The sequence below is a fragment of the Molothrus ater genome, chromosome Z (genome assembly GCF_012460135.2).
Source record: "Molothrus ater isolate BHLD 08-10-18 breed brown headed cowbird chromosome Z, BPBGC_Mater_1.1, whole genome shotgun sequence".
NCBI classification, from domain to species: domain Eukaryota; kingdom Metazoa; phylum Chordata; class Aves; order Passeriformes; family Icteridae; genus Molothrus; species Molothrus ater.
The window spans coordinates 40,618,099-40,642,225 of NC_050511.2; the positions used below are offsets into that span (position 1 = coordinate 40,618,099).

Consider the following 24,127-nt stretch of genomic DNA (forward strand, 5'->3'; position numbering starts at 1 on the left):
GTCTCACTTAAATACTGAAAAACAGCATTTAAATTCTTTTATATTCTTCTGTTTACTATACATCAGCCTAAAAAAAGAAGAAGTGGTCCTTTGAGGACATGGTATCCATAGATTTTTACCCTCTCGAGTTCAAGTTACGAAAAATTAACTATCTTAGAAGTTATTTCATCAGCCAGTTAAGGAATAAACTATGATACATACAATGCTGTGGAACCTGAACTCTGAATGCATTCAGACTGTAAACAAAATTCTTTTGTAATTCCTCCAAGTTTCACAATTAATGTAAATGCAACTAAAGTCTTAACTGAGCAGTACTGACTTGGTTTCAAAGTACTAATCAAAGAGGTAAAAGATCTCGCAACAATTATACTTTTCTGTGGCAAACAATTGATAAGGTTCATTTAGCTTTAAAAACAAATTTATTACTGTCAGTCATTAAGGGAAAAAATTAACAGCTGATCTTAAAATAGAGATAGATGGGTTTGTCAAATCCTTAAAAGAACTGCTTTACTTGCATGAATATAGTTCATATTCCATTATTTCTACTTTTAGGACACACAGTTTGAATACCTCTTGAACAGAAAACCTCCAGAATAATGCAATCATGTCTTGAAAGGAAAGCTGCTTTCTTCTTGTCTTATTGTCCCTCTCCCATTTCCCCAAACACCTTCTCTGAATATCTGCTCTCCTGACAGGACCGCTACTGCAGTTTGTACCACTTACCATGGGCTTATTCGCATTAATGGAATTGGGACACAGGTGAAGAAAACTGTAAGAAGAAGAAAATACTTTCTTCCCCAAGCATCTGAGAGAGCACCTATTAGTGGAGCACTGAGAAATGACAAAAAACCCTGTGACAGAAGAAAAACAATTAGTATGTCGGCAGCTACATTTCCAAGGCTCACTTTACAACATAAGAAAAGAATAAAGTAGATAACTGAAAATTGACATTATTTGTTCTACAGTCTAGTTTTCTGTGATTCTGATGTTTTATGTTTCAAATCAAACTTGAGTGAATTAAAAAAAAAAAAAGAGCTTATGTTCTTTCAAGTGCCATTTGATTCAATATAGAAGTAACACAGACTGCAAAATCTTTAACACCTCCAAAATACAGTCTAGTTCCACAAAAGACATTATCTTAGCCTCTATCAAGAGACTCAGTGCTAGATTTCAAACCCAAGTTGCCCTCTACCTTGGACTGTCCCAGAAGAGGGCTTTGGGTAACATAACTGCTCTCTGAACAAATTTAACAGTTTAAATTAAATTAAACACTGCTTTATACTATATATTCACCCTGTACAGTACACCTGTAAATAGCAAGAACTATTAAGATCATTTGAGCAGACCTGGCAACTTGAGATAATGGGACACCATAATGAGATTCCTGTGGCAAAGGTCAGACTCACATGTACAGTAAAACCAGAAAAAATTAACTAAGCATCAAATACCAGATTTTTCCAGAATTTCACAAAGTCCTAGAATCTAGGCCTCATATCCATTTTATTACACAGGAGAATTAAAATAGGAAAGGATTTCACAGGTTTGTTAACTGGGGAACAGTTCCTCCTAATCAGTACATTCTTCATTTATCAATCCAATTGCGCCCTAAGTCCAAACATTAGTAAACGCATGGTTCTGTAAGCACCTTAATACCGTGGAAGCCTACTCTGGCTAACTTTAGCTTACCTCTCTTATTCAAATGTAGTCACACAAGTTTAACATATGCATACAGACTTGCTGTACTAAATAACTGTTCTGTCAAATCCTTACAAACAAACCTGATTTTCAACATTTCCAGTAAGTAGACTGAGAGCAAAAGCTGTAAAGCCAGACTACCAGATCCTTGGAAAGTTACATGTCTTACTCAGTTGAAATTACTGTTTCTGTTCCTTAGAATCAGATTTAAGTGCAACATGAACTAACATGTTTTGCTGTCAAAAACATTTCCAGTGTTTCACAAACAAAGTTTTAAAGAAAAAAAGACACAGAAGTACAAGATCTCCCTAGTCTTTGATCCCCAGTTTATTAGACCTGTTGGAGCAATCCAAATATTCATTACATTACTGCACTTTTCTACAGGCATGCTCTGCACAAAATCTATGGGGAACCCTCTATTTAATACTTTTAATATACAGTTATATTGCAGTGTGAGAGAAAAACTTATAACAGGAAGAGGAACATGAGCTTTGTTTTTCTATGAGAACAATGAGAAGATAACTTCCTCTTTCAGTCTGAGACAAACATCCCAAGTGCACTGTGTTCTGCCAGTTCACCATGAAAGACGGGTGATCCTAAGGATTTTATGTTCTTTCAGCTAAAAGCAATGCTTTAGATTTGTTACGCGACATAGGGAAAAATAATTTCTGAGCACTATAAATTATCTTAGTCATAAGTTTCAGCAAGGGCTTTGCAGCCTCTCAGCACAAGAGTTATGAAAGATAAGACTTTACATTAGTTACGCTATAAAACTCTTGCAAGCTTTTTTGTGGCCACAATTCAGCATAATCACTGTGGGAATGCAGTGGTCTAAGTAAGCTATAAATGGCCCTGAATATCTTGAATATCACAGAATGTTCAAGAGCTGATTAAAAAAATAGGACCAGGAAATAAACAAACCTGATGAAAATTAGCTCTTATGCTGCATTTTAAGACAAAATCACAGTGATCAAATGCTTCATTTTCTACCTCAATGGTATCATCATGATTGCATTAATTTTCCTCTGATATAAGTCATTTAACATTAGGAAGCAGACGACAAAAACCTAGCTTTATTTTCAGACAGATCCTTATCAAAATTGCAAATAGCTACAAGTGGAACCTATTCAAATGAGAGGAATTTAAATTTCTGAGAAACATTCCACTTGTCTCAAGATACTGCCACTTTCGCAGTAAAACTTGAATTCAGCCCAAGAAACAACCACTACAGTAAAAAAATGATTTAAGAATTAACTACATTCTCAGTGTTTTGTTATGTTCTTATGGAAAAGGTAGTTGAGACAAGTCAAAATATGAAAACACACAGAATATTTAGGTCATAGATTTAAAAAACATCTTACCTTAACACCTTGAATAAGACCATTCATTAAAAATGTATGACTGGGAAAAGTTTCATGTAAGACCTGAAGGAGGGGGGAAAAAAAAGCACCATTATAATAATGAGAGTCAGGAGAGAGTTGATTCCAAGTTTAAATTTGATTTGTAAAACAGGATAGGTCTATGAGAACTTGTTAGAAAAAAAGTATCCTATCCCAAAATAAAAACTAAAAGAAAAAAACAAAAACAAAAACCCTGGAACAATGAGAATCAAAGTATCTTCTACCTCTTTTTTGTCATCACAAGAAAATGTAAACACGATTTAATATCTATTTATTGGCATAAGTTCCTATGCTGGCAAAAACTGTAATGCAGAGATAGTTGGTTTGGGACACTGCTCAAAAAGAGGACCAATGTAAGCAAAAACCATCTCCAGGCAGTACAAATTACAAAATTTTTATGTAGCTACTTCATTTAAAAGGTTGACTCAAACACTCTCAATATTTAAGAGTGAAAATGAGATTCTGCTAAATTACACTGACGAAGAAAAAATAGTGCTATATTCACAACTGAACACACAGCTGCTATTAAATAGCCATACAGTTAGAAACACTTCCAATTAGTAAGTAGATGCTTATAAATACCAGCAAGATTTCTGAGTGTTTAAATACAGCTACAAATTCATGTAAGGTGCTTTATCAGCAGTCCTAATTCAAGGGAAAGAATGTTAATCTATGCTAAACAGATTTACCATAAATATGCAAGAGAGTTAAGGGCCTCATAGGTGCTATCACATTGACTAAAAAAAATTATTGTGATGTTCAAAAGATATATGTGCAAAAATTCAGATTCAAACAAAACTCACATTCATTTGCACCTGATATTTATAGATAAGTGCCACCAATTACAAAAATTACTTATATGTATACTGAGAAAGTGTCACTGAAAAGTATCAGCATCATTTTTATAGGAGGACTCAGATTCTCAAATCATAGGTTTAATCAAAGTGGTGGTTCTCTTACTAATTACTGGTCAGATAATTCTCCTTATTCACATCACTTTTCCCTCCTGGCATCATTCTTTGATTAGGTATTTAAAACAATTCTTCACCTGTTAGAACACTGATCTTATGAACTGAGGAAAAAAAAGACCAGATTCAAATTACAGATCTAAAAGTAGATGTCTTCTAAGTTAAAGAAAAACAAAACAAAACAAACAAAAATAGGAAACTCAGAGAGTCAATTCTAATTACCTGTGAGCTGTTTTCTAGTATTTTTTTCCTGAGAGGCAACCCTTGCTGATACTAAGTTCAAGTTTTTGGATATTAATTTGTTACTTTATAGACAAGAGAAATTGACAAACCGGTAGAGGAGGGAACTGCTTTACTCAAGTTCTACCAATAGATACATATTAAAAAAAAAAAATATATATATATATATAGAAGAGAGAACATATCATTAAGTAATTAATATTGCTTATGGTAACTTACTAACACTGGTTACAAGTCCATAAATAAAAAAAAAATGTCCACAACATCTGGGCAGTCTTTTACTAGAATAGCCTTTGTGTGCTTTATAAACACTTGAAATCTTTTCTTCTCCAAGTATAGTGTCATGTAACACACAGTACAGTTTTGCTGACAGATGTCAAAAGAATTGTAAAAGTAATTTAAAAATTTAACTTTAAATATTCTCAGCCATCAAACAATTTATTTTCATAGTATGCAACATTTTAATTAGACTGAAAGTGAACAATGACCTACAGAATCGTGAAAAAAACCACAAAAAATTGAGTAACCATGAGCTTTGATCAACAGGCCAGACATTATTATTTCTGCCCTTCCTACCTGACAAACCTGCTTGAGCAGAAGTAGGCAGCTGGCAGATCAAAGGCTGAACGTTGCTGATAAGATATCACTCTCTATGTGACATCTAGTACTGCTAGCTCATAAGCAGGCCAATGTAAGCTACCACAGGTACATCACAAGACAGGTGCTAAGTATCAAATCAGACTTGAAATTATATAAACCACACAGCAGCCATTCAGTGTTTACAAAGCTGATTACAAATAAAGATGATTACCCTCAACTATGGACCTATTCCAATTGGAGTACACTAATGGGCAACTATTGAACAACCCACCTATAATACACAGTTTTATCAAAATTTGTGTGGGTTTACAGATCTGTAAGAATTATAATTTGCATATTTATCCTTTTAAATGAGTAGTGTCAAACTTGGGCAAGTTGAAATTGAGCACTTTGGTTAAGAAAAAAAAGCAAAGAAAAAGAAAATACAAGAAAGACTACCCAGTAAGCTTCCCTATATTTTGACACCAGCAAGACAGGATGAGAGGACAGTCATTTTGTGAGACAACTGCTTTATGGAAATGTGTCAACTGTTTATGTGAACTTCTTTATTACTAAATTATGTTAAGAAGTGCAGCGACTGTCTTTAGAAAAGTTAGGCAAACACATGCAAACACATTCCAAGAGTTATGTACATTATCTTACTTGGAGTTTGGAGAAATAAAAAAAAATAACTCTTTCAATCATACAAAATTTGCTTGCCATGTTTTCAAAGTGGTCTCAAGTATAAGGGAATGAAAACCTGGACTAGTAGAAGTAGACCTCCTGCAATTGCCCACAGGCAGGCCCCACTAAAATGAACGAGATCTGTGCCCTCAAATTAAATGCTTCATATCCTATTACCAAACACTCAAATTATCTGTTCATCTAGAAAATAACCAGAACAAAATAAATACTTATGAAATCCATTTCTTACATGAATGCCTTTGCACTTTAAGTTACATACTGACAAAACAGTCAGCCCATGTGAATATACATAGTCAATGAAGGGTTGCATAGTTTATTCAGTTGTTACAATGGGAAGATTAACTGAACTATGAAGTCTTGAAAAAGCCAGAATTTCCAGAGATACTTTAATCAATAGACTAAACTGGTGTCAGTCTAAAAGGCAAATAAGAGTTAAAGAGCAGTACAGCAGAATTAATTTATTTTTCTTTCTCTTCTAGTCTTTCAGCAGTCCAGATCTCAGCTGCTTAGACTTCTGGAATTGAGGTAATAAGATATGCATTAATATAAAGCAAATTAAACCCAAAATCCCTAGAAATTAGCAAATTAGCATTTGTCAATACCAAGACAACAGCTGATGAACGATACTTACGGTTAGTATTGGAGTTGTCAAGAGCCCCCAGGCAAAGAATTCCAGAAATATGACCACCACTGCATGGTATACACTCGGCCGACCAATACCTTGTTGCTAAGAAAAAAAAACAAATGCAGTGGTTGTACACATCCAGTTCATTACATGTGCAAATATCTCTTACAAACATGTTTTGAGCATAACCACTTTTCAGCATGACCTACTAACCAAGCCCTTGGGAACAACAACAAGCCAAACAAGGGAGGAGAAATTGTTTTGTATTACAAAACAATTAAAGATCTCTAGGGAACTTCAAGTTTGCTCCCTTGAACACCTGCTGACTGAAAAGAATTATTGGCATTATTCCTGACATTGTCCTGTACTGCTCTCACCTCCAACATGTCTTTAGGCTTCCTCCCACATTCACAACCCTTCCACGACAAGGTGACAAATGGTATACCTCTCCCTGCTTCCTCCACAAGTGACAAGACAAATCCACTTCATTAAGACCACAGCACTGCTTCAACAAAACCATGACAATGTACATAATCAGAAGAGCAACAATTTTTCTATTTGAAAATGCCAAAGTATGAGACAATAAGGAGCTGTTTATGTCATCTGGACAACTGTTTTCTACTGATTGCTGACCAACTGATTCTGTGCTTGTGTCTGCAAATACAGACTTCAGACTGTGGAACTATTCTACTGGTCAACAAGCAATTCCAGAAAGAATTAACAAACTATCAAAGTACTCATGATTTTGTGAAACTGCTGCCATTCAAGATCAAAGGACTTGATCCCAGATGAGATTAATGAAATCTTTTTATTTAGATTAAATGGACAGAACCCTTGGGAAAGATGCATTTAACCAGAACTGCTTGCTTGCTTTCTTCCTGAAAGAGATTTAAAAAGAGGTGCTGAACAATTGAGTGGGCTTCCCTGCAGTGACAGCCATTGTCGACAAGAGGAGACTGACAGACATCATTTAGCTAGAGTTCTGTAAAGCCTTCAACACAGCTCCATGTGACACCCTTACCTCCAAATAGGAGACACATGGATTTGAAGTGTGAACCATTTGGTGGATAAGGAACTGGCTGGCTGGATGCAGCCAGAGAGTTGTGGCTCTGTGTTCAGGTGGAGGCTGGTGACAAGTGGTGCCCCTCAGGGCTCTAATGTGGGACAAGTGGTCTTCAATATCTTCACTCCTGACACAGACAGTGGGATAGAGCGCAGCTCCAGCAAGACTGCAGATGACACAAAGCTGTGCAGTACAGCTGACACAATGGAAGGACAGGCTGCCATCCACAGAGAGCGGGACGAACTTCAGAATTGGGCCCACAAGAATCTCATTAAGTAAAAGAGGTCTGGGTGCCAGGTGCTGCACCTGGGTCAGGGCAATCCCAGACATGAACACAGACTGGGAGAAGAATGAGAGGAGCCCTGAGGAGGACTTGGGGGTTATTGTGGATGAAAAGTTGGACATAAGCCAGCAATATGCACTCACAGCCTAGAAGGCCAACCACATCCTGGGCTGCGTTAAAACGTGAGTGAGTAGCCAGCAAGTGAAGGGAGAGGATTTTAGATCTTCTACTCTGCTGTCATGAGACCCCACCTGTAACACTGTGTCCAGCTCCAGAGCCATCAATAGAGGAAGGACATGGATCTGTTACATTGGGTCCAGAGGAGGCCACAAAGTTACCAAAAGGCTGGAGCATCTCTCCTGTGAAGACAGGCTGGGAATGCTGGGGTTGCTCAGCCTCCAAGAAGAGAACAGAAGAGAAGGCTCCAGGGAGACCTCTGTGGCCTCTCACTGCTTGAAGGAGTCTTTTAAAAAAGAGTGACTTTTAAAAAAGAATGATGACTTTTTATTGGGGAGAATGTGATAGGAGAAGGGGAGTGGTTTAAAAAGAACAAAGGACAGCTTTAGATTAGGTATGAGGAAGAAATTCTTCACTCAACAAACAGTGAGGCACTGCATCAAGTTCTTGGAAGAGTTAAAGGCTAGCTGGATGGGGCCCTGAGCAATTTCCCTAGTGGATGGAATCTTCTCCACTGGTGGAGGGGTAGGAATTAGATGATCTTCAAGGTTACTTCCAATCAAAAACATTCCATGATGTTTTAATTTCTGACTACCCCTTGGCATAGTAACTGTTTTACATAGTTTTTGTGTTCCAAAATTATCTTTGCCTTTCTCCTAGCAACTGTCCTGCAGAAGACTGTTTTTCAGTGTTTCCAGCCAATCCAAGGCCATTTCACTCCAACAAAAGAGCGCAATTTAATAATGCAGAATCCAGTTAAAGGGACACTACCCAGTCATAAATATCAAATAAAATCTGATAAATATCTGACTCATTTCAGCAAGTGGACACCAGGGTGAGCCTGAAACTCAGCATCTTGCACTGAACACAAAAAAAAAAGTCAAGACAACCTATGATGAAGGTAGAGTACGGACACCTTCGGTGTTTTTCCCCTGCTCAAAAACTTTTGATCAAATTGGTAGAAATCACATGTGTTGAAAGTGCTTGCATTACAAGATTCATTTAACCTAGCTGTCTAGAGTAAAAACTGTGAAGAAATTCCAAGTGTTTAAACAGTAAATGCATAGATCTGTAATAATTTTTAGATCCATCAGTTTATAAAAACCTGCAGGAGCAGTGTATTCTAGCTAGTAAGGTTCAATGTATTTTCTACATTGCAGCTTGCTTCCAAGCATGACAAATTGAAGAAAACAATTCTCTTTCTCCTTGGAAACAATATCATAGATCAAAGATTATCTCTGGAAAGCTTTCTAGAGTTATTAACATGCAATTTTTAATTTCTAAATAGCAAAGATTCCAAAGGCTAAGGGGGTAAAAAAAATATCCTCCTCATATATGAAGTCTGTAAGTACTTCTATATAAGGTAACAGGACAACAATTTTATGAATATTATTTTTGCCAAGATGTCTGTCAGTCAGACTAGCACTTAACACTAATTACACTGAAGTCTGAAGACCCCTTCCACAGCAGTTTTACAGCAGAGTAGGTAAGGGACGCCCCTGCCTCCACTTTACTTCCCTCACAACTTTATACTGCTAAGTATGCTGCTGCATCATTAATATCTGGTCTGCATTTGGCAAACATTTTTAATGCCATGAAAGATGAAATTTTGGAGTGTTTGGAGTTTTTTAATACTATTTTTATTACATGCAAATTTGATCTGAGACTTATACAGTTAACAGAAAAATGATGTACATACACACTCAAAGACAAGCATGGAGATTAAAACAGTCTGCAAATCATTTCTGGCAGCATCACACAGCTTACAGTTAGCTGCACCAACCTACTAAAAAAACAGAAAACACCAAAGCCTTTTGGATTCAAGCCATGACCTGAAAAACTAAAAGGATCTTGAAAGGAACATGTACCTGTTAAAAATAAGACACACATTCTATGTCAAATATTCTAGAACTACCAATATATTATCCACTTTGACTATAGTTGATTATTTTCTTTCTGTTTTCTTTACAGCGTCCTAAATATGTAGATTAATTAAAAATCTTGTGCTAAGGGCTGCATTGGAAAATTAAGATCATGAAACCAGGAAAGTTTACTGACAGTATCAAATGGACTGATGAAGATAGTTACTTCTGAATGTTCATCTTTACTGTAGCTCCCAAAAACTCTATCACAGAAGCTTCCAATTTTTAATCAAGTATCAACTTACTTTTTAAGAAACCAAAATAGTTTATGATTGATCATGTACACAGCCTGGTCCACAAATTAAAAAAAAAAAAAAAACAATGAAAACTTTTTACTCAGTTCAAAATCAAAGAGTTTTCTAAAAACATTTCACACTTGCCTTTTTCATAAAGCTGTATCAGAACTATTGGGTGAGGTTCATTTCTGCATTGAGAAAATACCCTGCAACAAAACTTCATGAAATTTACACAGAGAACTTTTGAGTATGTAAAAAATGGTTATAAACCTTGAAGCACAGGACCTTTAGGCTTCTTGAATAAACAGTATTGGAACAACCTACTGAACCCCGTAGGGATTTGAGAAATAAAAAAGGATTTGAGAAATAGTGCAGATATGGTCAACATAGAAGTTGCATGCCTCATTCACTGCCCTCAAAATTGAAAGTGTTGTAAGTGTCCTCAGAAAAGCCTTAAAATTGTTAAGGGCTTATTTTCTACTCACATGAGTAGAAACTACTTTTCTATTTAACGTGACAGAACTGTGTGTGGGCTGCGAAACTATGTATGAACATTATAACAGCCTTCAAATGCAGCTGTTTGTCAAGGTTTTATACTTGCACAATCATTAATGAGCAAAACATTACTTCATCTCAAATGCTTAACAATACATGTTTTAGGCCATCATTGTAAAATCTGAAGCCTTAAAAGTTCTAACAAAACATCTGTTATTTCTCCAGTTTTACATTTTGCTCCTTCAATGCCTCTTTTCACTGCCCAATTCTAAAAAATCATTTTTTTCTTCTGCCGTTCTTGGCCTCAGAGTAAATCTGAAACTTAATTTGGGATAACTACTGGGAGGCAGTACAATCTTTTTGCAAAGCTAAACAGCTGTTGAACATTCATAAATCCATGAAAAAATGTCAAAATGATAAATCCAGTTGGTAATAATTGCTCATAGAAAAGGAGGAGGGAAATGCATTCTAGTATTAGTAACAATATCTTACCTAAGACATTCTGAAGAACAGCTAATACAATTCACCCTAAAATACTCTGCAGCAAAATGCAAGCTTATAGCCAGTCCTAGATCTGCAGAGCGAACTAAGAACAGGCAGTACTTATTATTCATACAGTTTTTAGATAACTACTTATCTGTTAATTCAAATCTATAATGTAATAATTAATTTTGTTTGAATGCCTGCAAAAGCATCTTAACATCAATTTCAAGAATGCCTGTTTATTTTTCTGAAGAAATATGCTTTTTTCAGAACAAAATCACTTGTGACTGTTCAAATCCTGAAGTCATCCAGAGCACCTTTTCAAATTTTTTCTGTTTTGATGAGGGCCACACAGTCCTGCTAGGCAAATTAAGCAAAAGTTTCAACTGGATAAATAGTTTTTTTTTCCCATAAGGGTGAAGCAGCAGAGCTGGACATGAAAGGTTTGTTTCATCGTACACCTGGAAAAGCCCTGGGCAACCTGCTCAGGCCTCACTGCTGATCCTGTCCTGAAGAGGTAGGTATCTCCCTAAAGTACCTTTCCAATAACATAATCCTATTATCTTTCAGGCAGATAACAACCAAACTCAAACTGAACTTCTGAATTGACAACCACAGGAACTTGCTTTTGTCCCCCTACACCATAGCCTGGGAAATTCCTTCCCACCAAGCACTAGGGTCCCTCAGGAGAGTCTGCTAGTTGCTTGTTCTACTTGCAGTACAGACATAACTTTGCAAAGAGCACTCACCGTCCTGCAATATGTAAAACAACATTCTAATTAATTAGTATGAGTTTAATTATTTTTTTTCTAAGTGCCTACAGAAACATTTTCCACTACAAAAATTAACTGATTCAAATAGTCATTTTTTACACTACCACCTGCACTGCAGTCCACTATGTCAATTCTGGTATTTTCAAGAGGAAAAGAACTGAATTAACAGAATCAGTAAAACACTCCAAGAAACATGCTTTCATGTATCAATCATTCAGATTCTGAAGTTCATGACAAATTATAAAATTCATTCCCTTTACACACTTATCTTCATTACTATTTCATTAGCTTCCCCCAAAATACAACCATTTCAAATGCAAACTTCTCCTGGTACATCTCACTACAAGACTATTTAATCATTTTAGCTTATTCTTGAAAAAGTATTATGCCACCAATCCATCTAACTTCACAATGAATTCTCTTTCTTCCACACCTTACCCAGATAGAGACAAACATGCAGTATCCCCAGAAAACTTTCTAGTGACTATTTTCTTTAATTTTCAAACAGAAGCATTTTGGATCCACCTTAATTCCAACTGTTCACCAGAAATGCTCTGCTTGCTGGAATTTTTGCTGGCAAAAATTCAATGCAAAAATACATAGAATACAAATGAAAGTGCTTTCCAATCCAGTATAGCATTTTAGGTATGTCTTGTGAGCTGCAATATAAATCATAACCAATTCAGATTATACACCGTCCAAACTTGTATTTCAGTTGCAAAACAAACACCTTAAGCAGATCTTTATCTGGACTGGAAGATCGTAACAGACTTTCTTAACAGAAAGCTAGGCTAAATCATATTGCACAGGTCTAGAGTATCAGAAAAACAATTTGTTCAAAATGGAAAAGCCAGTGAAGATTTTGCAAAGAGAAATTGTGCCTTAAAAAGTTCCTGGAGTTCTCAAAAGCACATGTATAGATAAGGCAGATCACATCAATAAGCTTTCCAAAAATTCAGCAAACGCACTCAAAGATACTCACTAAAGGCTCTTAAAGCAAGCAAACTTTCCACAGGAAAAGAAAAGAAAAGAAAAGAAAAGAAAAGAAAAGAAAAGAAAAGAAAAGAAAAGAAAAGAAAAGAAAAGAAAAGAAAAGAAAAGAAAAGAAAAGAAAAGAAAAGAAAAGAAAAGAAAAGAAAAGAAAAGAAAAGAAAAGAAAAGAAAAGAAAAGAAAAGAAAAGAAAAGAAAAGAAAAGAGAAAAAAGAGAAAAGAGAAAAGAGAAGAGAAAAGAAAAGACACACACGTAGGGAAAACAAACAAACAAACAAAAAAAAAACCAATCCACAAAAAACCCCAAAACAAGCACAAAAAAAACCCCAGGACAATTTAAAAAAAAAGAAATAAACTGACTGCAATCTGTTCATACAGCACAGAGACATTACCGGATGACTCCTCCTGCTCTGTCCTAGTGCCTATGTTGTTCAACACATTCAGAAGTGAGCTGTAAAAAAGGATGAAAGTGAAGTGACGAAGTCCACTGATGACAAAAAGCAATTCACTTTGGAAGAGTTATAGGGCAATGAGGGCAATGGCAAAGAACAACAGAAGTTTGTGGAATGTATAGAACAAATTAAATGGCAGATGGAAATTAATGTATATTAATTTAAGCAATGCAAACAAGAAGAAACAATTTTAATTCCACATATAAGATGATTACAACATAGGAATGTGATCCTGGAAAAAAAAGAGTACAATGAAAGAAATGAGTTTAGTATTCAGCAGTGGCTTACTAACATATGTTCAAAAGAACTTCCCCTGTTAGGAAAAAGATTATCACTATATTACTGCATTAACATGTGATGTGCCTGCCTAGCTAATCCTCTTCTTCTGATGTTCTGACCATTTTTAATAGCTCTACATAAAGATCCTCATCTTATCCTATGACTGTTTCGTTCAGAAGCTTTAAGCAATATTCATTGTTGAATAATCTATTTTACAGAAGCACAAGAGGCCCACAGAAAGAAAAGGAACACTACCAAAGATATGGTGGAATACTGAAGCAGTTTCCTCCAAACTGCAATAAAAATATTTGCAGAAAGGTACAAATGGGATTCATTGAACTGGGAGTGACATGACACGAAGGGTGTTAAAAAATTTGCCACCACCTCCTTACACTAAAATACAAGAAAATAAGTGGCACTTTACACAATCTATTCTTAAGGTCTAAAATGTCATGCCATACTGTGTTTCCTGCTGGGAACACATTCCTGCTTCAGTTTAGACTGGACAAGTTTAGAAGCAAGAATATTTTAAGGCACATAAAGCATGAAGATCATTTCTGGTTCAGTCTTCATTGCTGAAGCCACTGAGGTAAGAAGACCACCCAAGAAAACAACTGCCATACATCCTGCCACATTCTGAAAGCTCCACTCTAGACAATACCGCATTGCTCAATTAAAATACTTCATACAGAAGTAACATATAACCAGCATATCACACTACAGGAAGTTGGAAGCCAATTTATCTGTTTAAGTTTTCTTTGTAAAACTTAGAAATATGTACAACACTGAGAAATTCCTCTAAAAAGCCCTGGCTGCTTAGTTAATACACATGCTTCTCCACAGTGCAGATAGTTACTCAAACTCCTTGTCCAGCAGGCGAGGTTAGGATCTTCATGACTAATTATATAACTATGACTTGATAATTTAAGTTTTTACTGATCTAGCCTACAGTGCTTCTCTTGGAATGCAACAACATCCACACTGATAGAACCCAGAGCATCAGTAACAGTAGACTTGGAACAGCAGAAGTGCCCCCTCAGCAAAAATATAAACCAGAATGATTTGTTTTTAAACAGAACAGCTAAACATTCCTGGTAACAATTCAGGCTTAATGTCAATCTAACAGGATGGGAAGATTCAGAATTACATTGGCAATCTTGAGAATGTAATATTGTTCATCTCTAATTATTCAGATTTAACAGTAAAAATAACCTGTGTGGGACAAAACAGTGCTCCACAAAGGACTTGACACCCAAACTGACAAATGAACTACCAAAAACTATGTTTTTACCACCAGCAATATAATTTAAATTCTTCAAGCAAGAAATTTAAGAAACCAGTTTACTGAGTTCAGACCTGTTTCAGTAAAGTCTCAAAATATTAAATCATGCTGCCTTAGTTTTACTGCGCTGTATTTTTTATGGAGTATAAAAAAGAAAACTGCTAACACTAAGGGCAAGAATATGTAATTCTTTGGGCACATATAGTTGTGCTTCGCTGTGTAAACCAATATAAAATTTAAATAATAAAGGCTGGCAAAATTCCAAGATGTACAGTTCAGAATGTTTATATTATCTTTCCAAAATATATAAAGATCTTGGGCTTCATAATAGCTGTGACATTTTGCAGTGTCCAAGAACATGAAACCAACATCTGATTAATTCTCAAAGAGGTACAGATGTGTGACTTTTTATTTCACACTCTATTTAGGATTTCTCCCACAAAAGCACTTTATTTAGACAGTATGACGCTATTTTGCTGAAAAGTTTCCTTAGTGTGACATTTTACTGACAATAAGTTGCCCAGAAATGAAGTGCACAGTGCAACTATTCTGAATGCCATGCTAAGCTTTATACTACCAGCATTCATAATTCATATATAACAAGATTGCACAAGAGCTAACAAAATGTCCCATGGCATCATTTACTTAAATTTCTGAGGCTCACTGAAGTCATAATAATACAGCCAAGAAAAATTATTTAATTCCATTGGAATTTAGTTAAACATACTATTGTTTAACTATTATTAATTTTGAGGTAGTAATTCAATTCATAAGTCATTTGTTCAGCATTTGTATTTCAGCTCTTCAATTCAGTGAACCCAGTGCATTCAGCAAGGTGAGGTTAGTTACAGCTACATCCAAAACCAGAAGCTTCTTACACCCAAGCTGGAGGGATAAAAGGAGAAAACCTTGCACAATCTGACAGACTTGGTCATACTCTTCCACTTTGTCTTACTGATGTGATACAAAAAAAGAGTAAAAATAAAAATGCAAAATTAAGACATTCTTCAGAGACCAAAGAAGCAGCTCACAAAAAATTCGTTTCTGTATTTATTTCTTCAGCAGCAGTCCAAGAAGCAAGACTCCTCTTCCAAATGCCTGGGATGCACTCCCACTGAAATCAAGCAGATCTCTGCAACTACATCTAAAGCCATGATCCAGTCCCTCATATTTTACTGTGAATACGCTCTTTCAATAAAGTCTCGGCAGAGAGAGTTGTAGCAATATGACAATCATGTGAGAATCACAGGGTGGTGCAGGAACTGCAATTACAAAACAGACTGTTCAGTCAGGAACAGATGCAGACCCAAACATGATAAAAATGCACTACTGAGATAAGGCTAGACCCCATGCGGTCTGTCTCATATGAGATGCTTTAGAGGATCACAAAGTCCTCCAAGGGCACAACTAAGAGGGAAGGGACAAAAAATACACTCAGAAAACCAAACCTCAGATCATTTTACAAAATTAAGAATTTATGTCATTTTGAAGCTAAATTTTCAAACTTACAGAAGAGCATATATTAAGTTCTCAAAAGCATTTTTTAACACTTAATCCAACTTTATCAGATCCATCCATTAATAAAAAAATGGGTTAGAGCCTTTGTCAGTTATAGATTTAATTTCCATTTGAGTTTTACTTTTCCAAATTAGAGAAAGAAATCAGTTCTTTAATTTCTTCTTAAATTTCCCAACCTGTACTTTCCATTTCCTAGCCCCTGTTCATACGTCAAAAAATTCAACTATTTTTCTTCTATACAGTTAGGAGATCAATCCTCTGTTTCTTTCACCACATCTTCTGAGCTGATAAAACTGAAACTTTCTGTTTCTTAACTAAAACATTAACTTCTCAAAACTCTTTCAGAGATACTTGTGTAGTCTGACTTCAGATTCCATATACACTACTCTTTAATGAGACATACTGCACACAAATCTGAACGGCAATTCTACCACACAGCAGATACCAGCTGCACTTCTTGAAGAGTCCAACCTGCTTTTTGAAGGGCATAACCATTTCTAAAAGACAACTGAAAGACTCAAATACAGAAGTGATACACCATAAGAAGTGTGAAGCTGTCATTTTGGAATTAACTTACATAAAAGAAATTACTTTACTAATGAATTCCACAGAACATTTTTCTACATCTTCTCTGCATTAATCATCTACTAAAAGTACCTTAAGATCTTCATCAAATACAAGTAAGGCAGAAAGAATGTATGTGTATCAAACAGATACACATTTCAGGATTTTTTTTTAATATTCTTCAGCTCTAACTACGATATCACATTAATGCTACACCATTAATGTACTAAATATAACAGCTAAAAATACTTCTTCACCTTCACATAAAACAGCCCCACTATCTTCTCTCTGACAGCACAGATGCTTATCTGTGGGAGGACAGGTAACACACAAAGGAGATGCTGACTCCCTGACACAAACCTAACACTGTTTTATAACTTTTGACACATGCAGAGCTTTCAGCATACCCAACTTTGTGAGCAAGCTAATACTAAATTATTCAGGTACACATGAACATAAATATACCTCAAGAAAAGTTATTAACAGCTTGCAATTCAGATGCAAAAAAAAATGTATGTGATTTCAATTTGCTGAAAAAGATTCAGCATGGTAAGGCATTGCCTTGTTTTGCACCGGTACCCTTTCAAAAACTGTTCATGCCAGAATCACCTGTTTTATTACTTTGTGCCTTCTCCTGGGTTCTTCTACTCCATCTGGAGCGCTGGGTTAACTCCCACAAAATAAGATGAGTTGTATCGCCTCAGCCAGCACCATCCTGCCTGAAACAAGTCACCTGTCATCTACCGCCGAAAGCTCAAGGGATGTGACCTCTGAGCTGGTTTTAAGGCACCTTGTGAGCACACCGACGTACTTAGAGAAAGGCTTAAGCCTTGTTCTTCAGAAAGCAATTAGGCACGGCTACCACACTTACTAATGCAACTTTGCAGCGAGGGCACGGATCACTAACTCCCTTCCCGCTCCTCTTTTTGCACAAGATCTCAGCGCTCAGTGTGAAGAGACGAAACAGCACAGCCACTTACAGAAACTGCATACCGTAACCCCGTGGGTAAGGTTCAATACGGAGCACCTCCAAGAGCTCTAAAGGGAAACTTAAGTTTTACCTTCCTGACACCTCGGATTCATACATTTTAAAAGAAAACTTATTTACAGCCACCTGCTCACAGGTGCTGTTACGCAGGTTACTCCGCCCTGGATAAAACTCCTAAAGAATGTAGCGGGGCTGTCAGGGTCGGGCAGGGCAAGGTAGGGCAGGGCCGACTCGAAGAACCCGCCGCACCTCAACTTCCGTAAGGCATCCAGGGGCAGGACGCTCCAGGAAACACCTCGGCAGACACTGAAGGGGAGCTATCCCTCACGGCCGGACGGGCGCTGATACCCACGGGCCGCCCGGCCCAGCCCGTAACGCACGGCCGCGCTCAGGGCCGGCAGGAACCGCACGCAGCCGCCGCCGCCGCCACCTCGGCGGAGCCCCCGCTCCCACCGTGCACTCACCGCGCCGCAGCCGCGCGCCGTCAGGCCGACCCTGTTGCCCAGCATGATGCAGCCGCCCCACCTGGCGCCGTCGCCGCCCTCCCACGACGGCGGCTGCGGCGGCGACGACGACGCCGGTGGTGGCGGCGGCTCCTCCTCCTCCTCCTCCTTTGCCGCCCGGTCCTGGGCTGGCGGCGGCTCCGGCTCCGGCTCGGGGCTCATGTCGCTCCCACCATGGCCCCTCCCGCAGCAGCCGGGCCGGGCCGGGCCGGGCCGGCGGCTGCAGCGGCCGCCTCCGCCGGGCTCACGTGACCGCGCGCCCCCGCCCCCTCGCCCCGAACCGCCCCCGGCCCTGAGGCGGGTTCGAACGGCGGCGCGCGCGGCAGCCAGCTTCCCTCCGAGAATCGGGGCCGGCGAGGCTGGAAGGGGTTCAACTCATTTTCTTTACATTTCCTTGCCAGCCCAAGCCAACTGCGTGTAGAATTTGATGCTTGCTTTCCACTTTTTTTTTTTTTTGTTTTAGTAGTCTAGAAGCTCTTACAAAACTTTTCATTTCTTCAAAAATAGTCACCATGAAATATAACAATATTTTTGCTCTTTTCAAGACTTAACCATTTTTCTACTGACTTGAAAGGCAAGGGATATTTCCCTGTACAGTTTTCAGTGTTGGTTTTTGTTGTTGGTTTGTTTTGGTTTTTGTATTGAGGCTTCCAAGGGATGAGAACCTTTTAAATTCAGATTCCTCAGTCAGAAATGTATGAATTTTAAGCTTGATGTATCAGCAAGAAACCTGTCTACCATGTAAGGTTCATGTAAAATGTATTACTTAAATTCATGATTGTATTTTAAAAATTTCACCATTAAAATATTTACATATATAAGTGAAGTATTTAATCCACTTTATATACAAACCACTATTAAATTATCAGCTGTAATGATTTTTGATCTGGGTTCAACTGACCCGTCAACTGCTTTATGTCCTTATTGCATACAGAATTTAAAGTTAGAACAGTTTTGTTAGCATGCTAAACTACATATATAATCCTTACTAGGAGCTCGTTGTCCAAATAAGTGGAAACACGACAAAGGAATAAATACTGAGTTTATGAAGAGATGTTACTAGTACAGTTCCTCCCAGTTCTGTGCTCTATGCTTTTTAGAGTATTCTTAGCAATATTTTTAAGCTATCTGGAGGCGTCATTAATAACAAAGACATAGAGTTTGTTAGAGAATGCTATTCAGATTAATCAAAACTATGAAGTGTTGTAGAAATACCATGAATATGAGTGACTGTTAAAATGTCAGCTGAAAGTGTTGGTAAGTGAAGATAGATCATCCTGGGGAAAAGAATTCTGAGTAGTCTTTGGGTTTGTAGACTTCTAAGTCTACTTCTGCTTTAAAAAGATACTAGAAACTGCATAGATAGTTTTCTGAGATAATTCTTATAACTGGCAGTAGCTAGTCACTTGCTAAGAGAAAATAAAAAATAGTCTCTGAAATTTAAAACTATACTTTATCTCAGCTTAGGTACCTGCAAGTTTTTTGTATTTTAATCTATTTTTTGGAGTTAATGAAGTTAAATTGCCTGGCTTATTGAAGAAAAAATATGAACCAGATCTAATGGGTTTTTTTCACATAGTTTAGTGAGGTTTTGTGAAGTGTGAAACACCTGCAACACTGTTTGAACAAAGTATTTCTAAGCAGAAGAATGAAGTCCCAAATTAACAACATTGTCTGGAGGTGAATCATATGTTGATCTCAATAAATCATGGCCAAGAGTATCCCAAGGAGGATGCCCTTGGGATGGCTGGATGCCTGAGATGCTGTCCCTGCATTTATCTATAGTAGAGGAAATGTATTGTACTTGAATATCTCTACATAGGCTCTGACCCAAGAGGTTCCAGTTGTCCTTGATGGGCTGCAGCTGCAATGTCCTTAACTGGGCTGCAGCTGTGACCAATGAAGATAACTAGGATAAAAAGGGGGTGGGTTAGCCAGTCCAGGAGAGCCTTGGAGGAGCCCTGAACTGAGAAAGAACAAGATGTAGAAGAAGGAGCCTGTGCTGTGAAGATCTGCAGCCATAACACACTGAGGAGGTATGGACTTTAGAAATCTGAAAACAACAGTATAGGACTCTAGAAACAGAAGAACAACATTTATCCATGCCACGCCGCCTGGTGGTGCTCTCTCCGACTGGCACTGCTGGTGCTCGGAGCAGTCATCTCCAGGCTCTGGCACAGCACTGGCAGCCAGGCACTGCTGCTCTCATGGACCAGGTGGCAACAAACACCCTGCACACAGTCCTGAGTGCCCTCCTGAACAGGGAGTACTGCTGCTGTCATGGCAGCAGGGCCTTAACACCAAGGGGCTGGATGGCACTGAGGGCTCTGCCCAAGGAGTGGTAGATATGGTGTATGGCCAGTGTTGGGGTGCAAGGTGCTGCTGGCCTGAGCTGGATGCTGCTCTGTGGGACAGCTGGGCCAGGCCTGCCTTTGCCGGGGCAATACTCAACTCTTGGATGTGGCTGGGTCATCCTTTGTGTCCTTGTGACCATCCACAGCAGGGATATGCTCTGAGGGTTGCTACTGCCTCTCTGTGGGAGACAGAACTGAATTGAGGCCGTTGCGTAATGACTCAAAACATTCCCCATTTGTGGAAAGCAGGGAGCTTTGTTGAAGCCCAGCTTGAAGATGGAAGAGTTGATCTTTTGACTGTGTAGTAGCTAACCTCTGATGTGGTAAAACAGAGAGTGACTGAGAGGCTGTGAGTGAGATAGGAAAAAATGCTGTTAGGGATGGGGCCTCTTGTCATGCTAAGTTGTCCTCCCTTGCACAAACCGCATCCCCCCCATGCCCCCTGCCTCTCCCCTTATTTTTCCCTCCCCTCCTTCCTCTCTCACCACCCCCACCTACACCTCCCCAACTACCAGGGACATTCATATTTGGCCTAAGGGTCATATGGCTGGTGGGCCACAATGGGCCATAATTGGCTCAACTGCCCTGGCAGGGCAACTGTGCTGTCTTGGACACACATGTTGTCTTGGGCAACTGTGTTTTCTCTGAAGGTGTCAAGGGCACCACCCAAAGTGTCCAGTGATCCACAAAATGACATGAAGCTCCCTGCCCCAGAGGCAGGCACCTGGACATCCCACCTGAACCTGACTATAAACTAAATAGATTTTGTGTTCAGCAGATTTTCCTGGGGATTTTTCCCTACCGGTTTTTTGGTACTTCTCCCAGCATCCAACAGATCAGTTCTGCAACCACCACTTTGACTGAGGTTGCTCAGCAACCAAGTCTTGGTGAAAGGCCTATGGGCAGTGAGAGCTTCACACCCTTGTGCTTTCTCTTTCATTTCCCTTGTGCGTGTCCTTGGGTGATGTCACATTTTCATACTGCAATGCTTCCTTGTTGTTATATTACTACAAATAATACTAACCAAAACCTATTTCCCTTTGCGACCAAATTGCTCTATGTTATAAATGGGTAATGAGATGGTTCACTCTCACAATTAAGAGATGAATATTATGTGTATGTTAAAAAAAAATGTATAGTTGTATAGTTATGTTATTTGTTTATGTTCTCCCCATAGTTCTCTTTCCCTTCCCACCTTGTATTGTCACTAGTCGGGGCATTTAGGAGAGGGAGAGCTTGTTGCTAGGAGGCACAGCGTGCCAACACCTGACCTCCAATCAAGTTGTAAGAAAGTGATCTCCACCAATGGATGGTAGAGAAAGAGTTGACTGACAAGAGTTTGGGAGGGACCAAGGGTGTAAAAAGCCGAGCATCAATTTTGTGGAGGAGCACGTGACTGCTGATCACATGGTGTTAGGGTTTAATAAACCTTTGAAGTTTTAAAAGTGAGTATCATTTCTCACATTCTGTAATAAACCCTACATGTGTGTATTTACAAACACCAATTATTCAGTGGCATTTCACCACAAAGAATCTTCTAACAAGAATTTGGGTTGCCCTTGCCTTCTGCAGCACTTATAACTCTCTCCTAAGGCTTCTGTGCCCTCATCGTCTTCATGTTGAAACAGGTCTTGGCCACTGTGGTCTTCCAACACATCTCAGGACACCCGGCTTTTGCTGTAGTCTTCCCACCTCTTCAAGGGCACTGGACATTCTTGGTTCTCTTCAGACTTCTCATAGGACAGATCTTTATCAATATTGCATTTCAAATCCTCTTCTTCAGCCCTGGCTCACTTAGAGACATGGGCTTCAACCTGCTCCAGCACCTTCTGCATGCTCTGGATGGTCTCTGTCCCCTCCAGGCCTGTCAGCTCCAGCTGCCGAAGGTCAAGAAATATATTCACCTGGTAGATGAGGATCAAAAGAGGGAGGAATTATCAAAGAGTTCTTCCTGATGCTCTTTACAGTGAGGCTGGAAGAGCACTTGTAATAGGCTGCCCAGAGAGGTCACAGAGTCTCCCTCTCAGGAGACATTCCAAATCCACCTGTATACATTCCTCTGTAACCTTCTCTAGGTGGCGCTGCCTTTGCAGGGCAGTTGGACTAGTTGACCTCCAGAGGTCATTTCCAACTATTTTGTGATTCCATGATTTGTATGTTTTGCCTAGCTCCCGCCAGCAAATGTGTGCTGGGGACCTGGCAGTGGTGGCCTCTGGGACAGGAGATGATGGCACTGCAGCTGGCCCCAGGAATTGAAAGGCTCATTATCCTTTCCCATGCCATCCCATCTTGTCCTTGGCACTCACCTGCCTGGGTCTGTCACTGAGCTACCAAGACTGTGTCAGGGAGGCAGGCTGTCCTCACCCTCCTGCTGCAGGAGCTCTTTCTCCAGACTGTCCTGCTGCCACTGCAGGGTAACTTTGCTCCACTGAGCCCTCTGCCTGGGCCAGGCCCAGCTGCTCCTCTGCAGAGCCTTCATCTGCAAGCTGGGCGATCCTCTGGGAGGCTGGAACTGGTGTTCTTGTTTCCAAAAGGATCTCCATTGATGTCTTTGGCATGCGCTGCCACAGACCTGCCAGGGGCATCCAGAGAAGATGCTGTCTGCTGAAGGAACTGCTCTCCCTATAGTGGACATCCAAGGGCTCTGGGTTCCTTCAATGCCCTCACAAGCCCAGTCAAGGCCCTAGAGCATCACAGTGGTCTGTGGGCATTACAGAGCCCTGGCAGCTGACCCCAGCAGCCACTCCCAGTGCAGGTGTTCCACTGAACGCTAAATCCCAGACACAGTATCTGATAACAGTTACCACAGAACCAATCCATCAAAACTACAAAAGTCCCATATTTGTCTTTTTCACAGTATGGGAAATAATGCCATTTCAAATAAGAAATCATGCTGCCATCTACTTTTAGAAGTACAGAGGATCAAGGTGAACATGACCTTTTGCAGTAGAGTACAGCAGCTGTGCAAATTCCCTGTGCTGCAGGGAAACTTGACTGCTGCCATCTAACATTATGGAGGGGTTTTACCAACCTTATTTGGAGCAACTTTTAAAAAGGTTGGAGTTTTTGTAATTAAATCCTCCATTCTTACATATATTAATCATGAAGAACATTAGTTTTAGGCATTGAATGGTTTTGGTTTCAGAAAAAATTTAACATATATGTAGCCACACAAGTGAGCAGACAGGAAATAGAAATCCACAGACCTTGCACTGTTTGAAGAAGGACAGGAAAACTGATTTACCTGTGATTAGTGGAAATTAGAGCCCATGTAAAATAAGCCTTGCTCTCTCAAAGATTTTCATGCTTGTTTGAAGTACTCAGTGCAACTGTGGTCATAGCCAAGTTGAAGATGCTGAGTATGGCCTGTAACTAAGCATGTCCAATTCTTTTGGCATTCATTGAGAGCTATGTGCCTGGCTTAGGCAGACATAAATTTGCACTGTGATTAGATTCACTGCAATTGTTTTAGTGAGGTTAAAAGGAGATTCAGATCAAATATTCTCCACTTGAAAGTAGTATTTTTTGGAGGTAGAAATTGGTAACTGTCAT

General features: G+C 39.0%; 1 protein-coding gene across 2 annotated transcripts in view; it reads right to left on the minus strand.

Moving 5' to 3' along the window:
- The window catches only part of MFSD14B (major facilitator superfamily domain containing 14B), a 30,408-nt gene extending 11,983 nt beyond the window's left edge, over nucleotides 1-18,425 (minus strand). For both annotated transcript variants that reach the window (XM_036403623.2, XM_036403622.2), the window contains exons 1-4: nucleotides 18,183-18,425; nucleotides 6,219-6,314; nucleotides 3,057-3,119; nucleotides 724-851 (exon numbers count right to left, since the gene is read on the minus strand). In XM_036403623.2, coding sequence (XP_036259516.1) covers nucleotides 724-851; nucleotides 3,057-3,119; nucleotides 6,219-6,314; nucleotides 18,183-18,383 — 488 coding nt within the window. In that variant the 5' untranslated portion in view covers nucleotides 18,384-18,425. The remainder of the gene's footprint in view (nucleotides 1-723; nucleotides 852-3,056; nucleotides 3,120-6,218; nucleotides 6,315-18,182) is intronic.
- Between the last annotated feature and the right edge of the window lie 5,702 nt (nucleotides 18,426-24,127).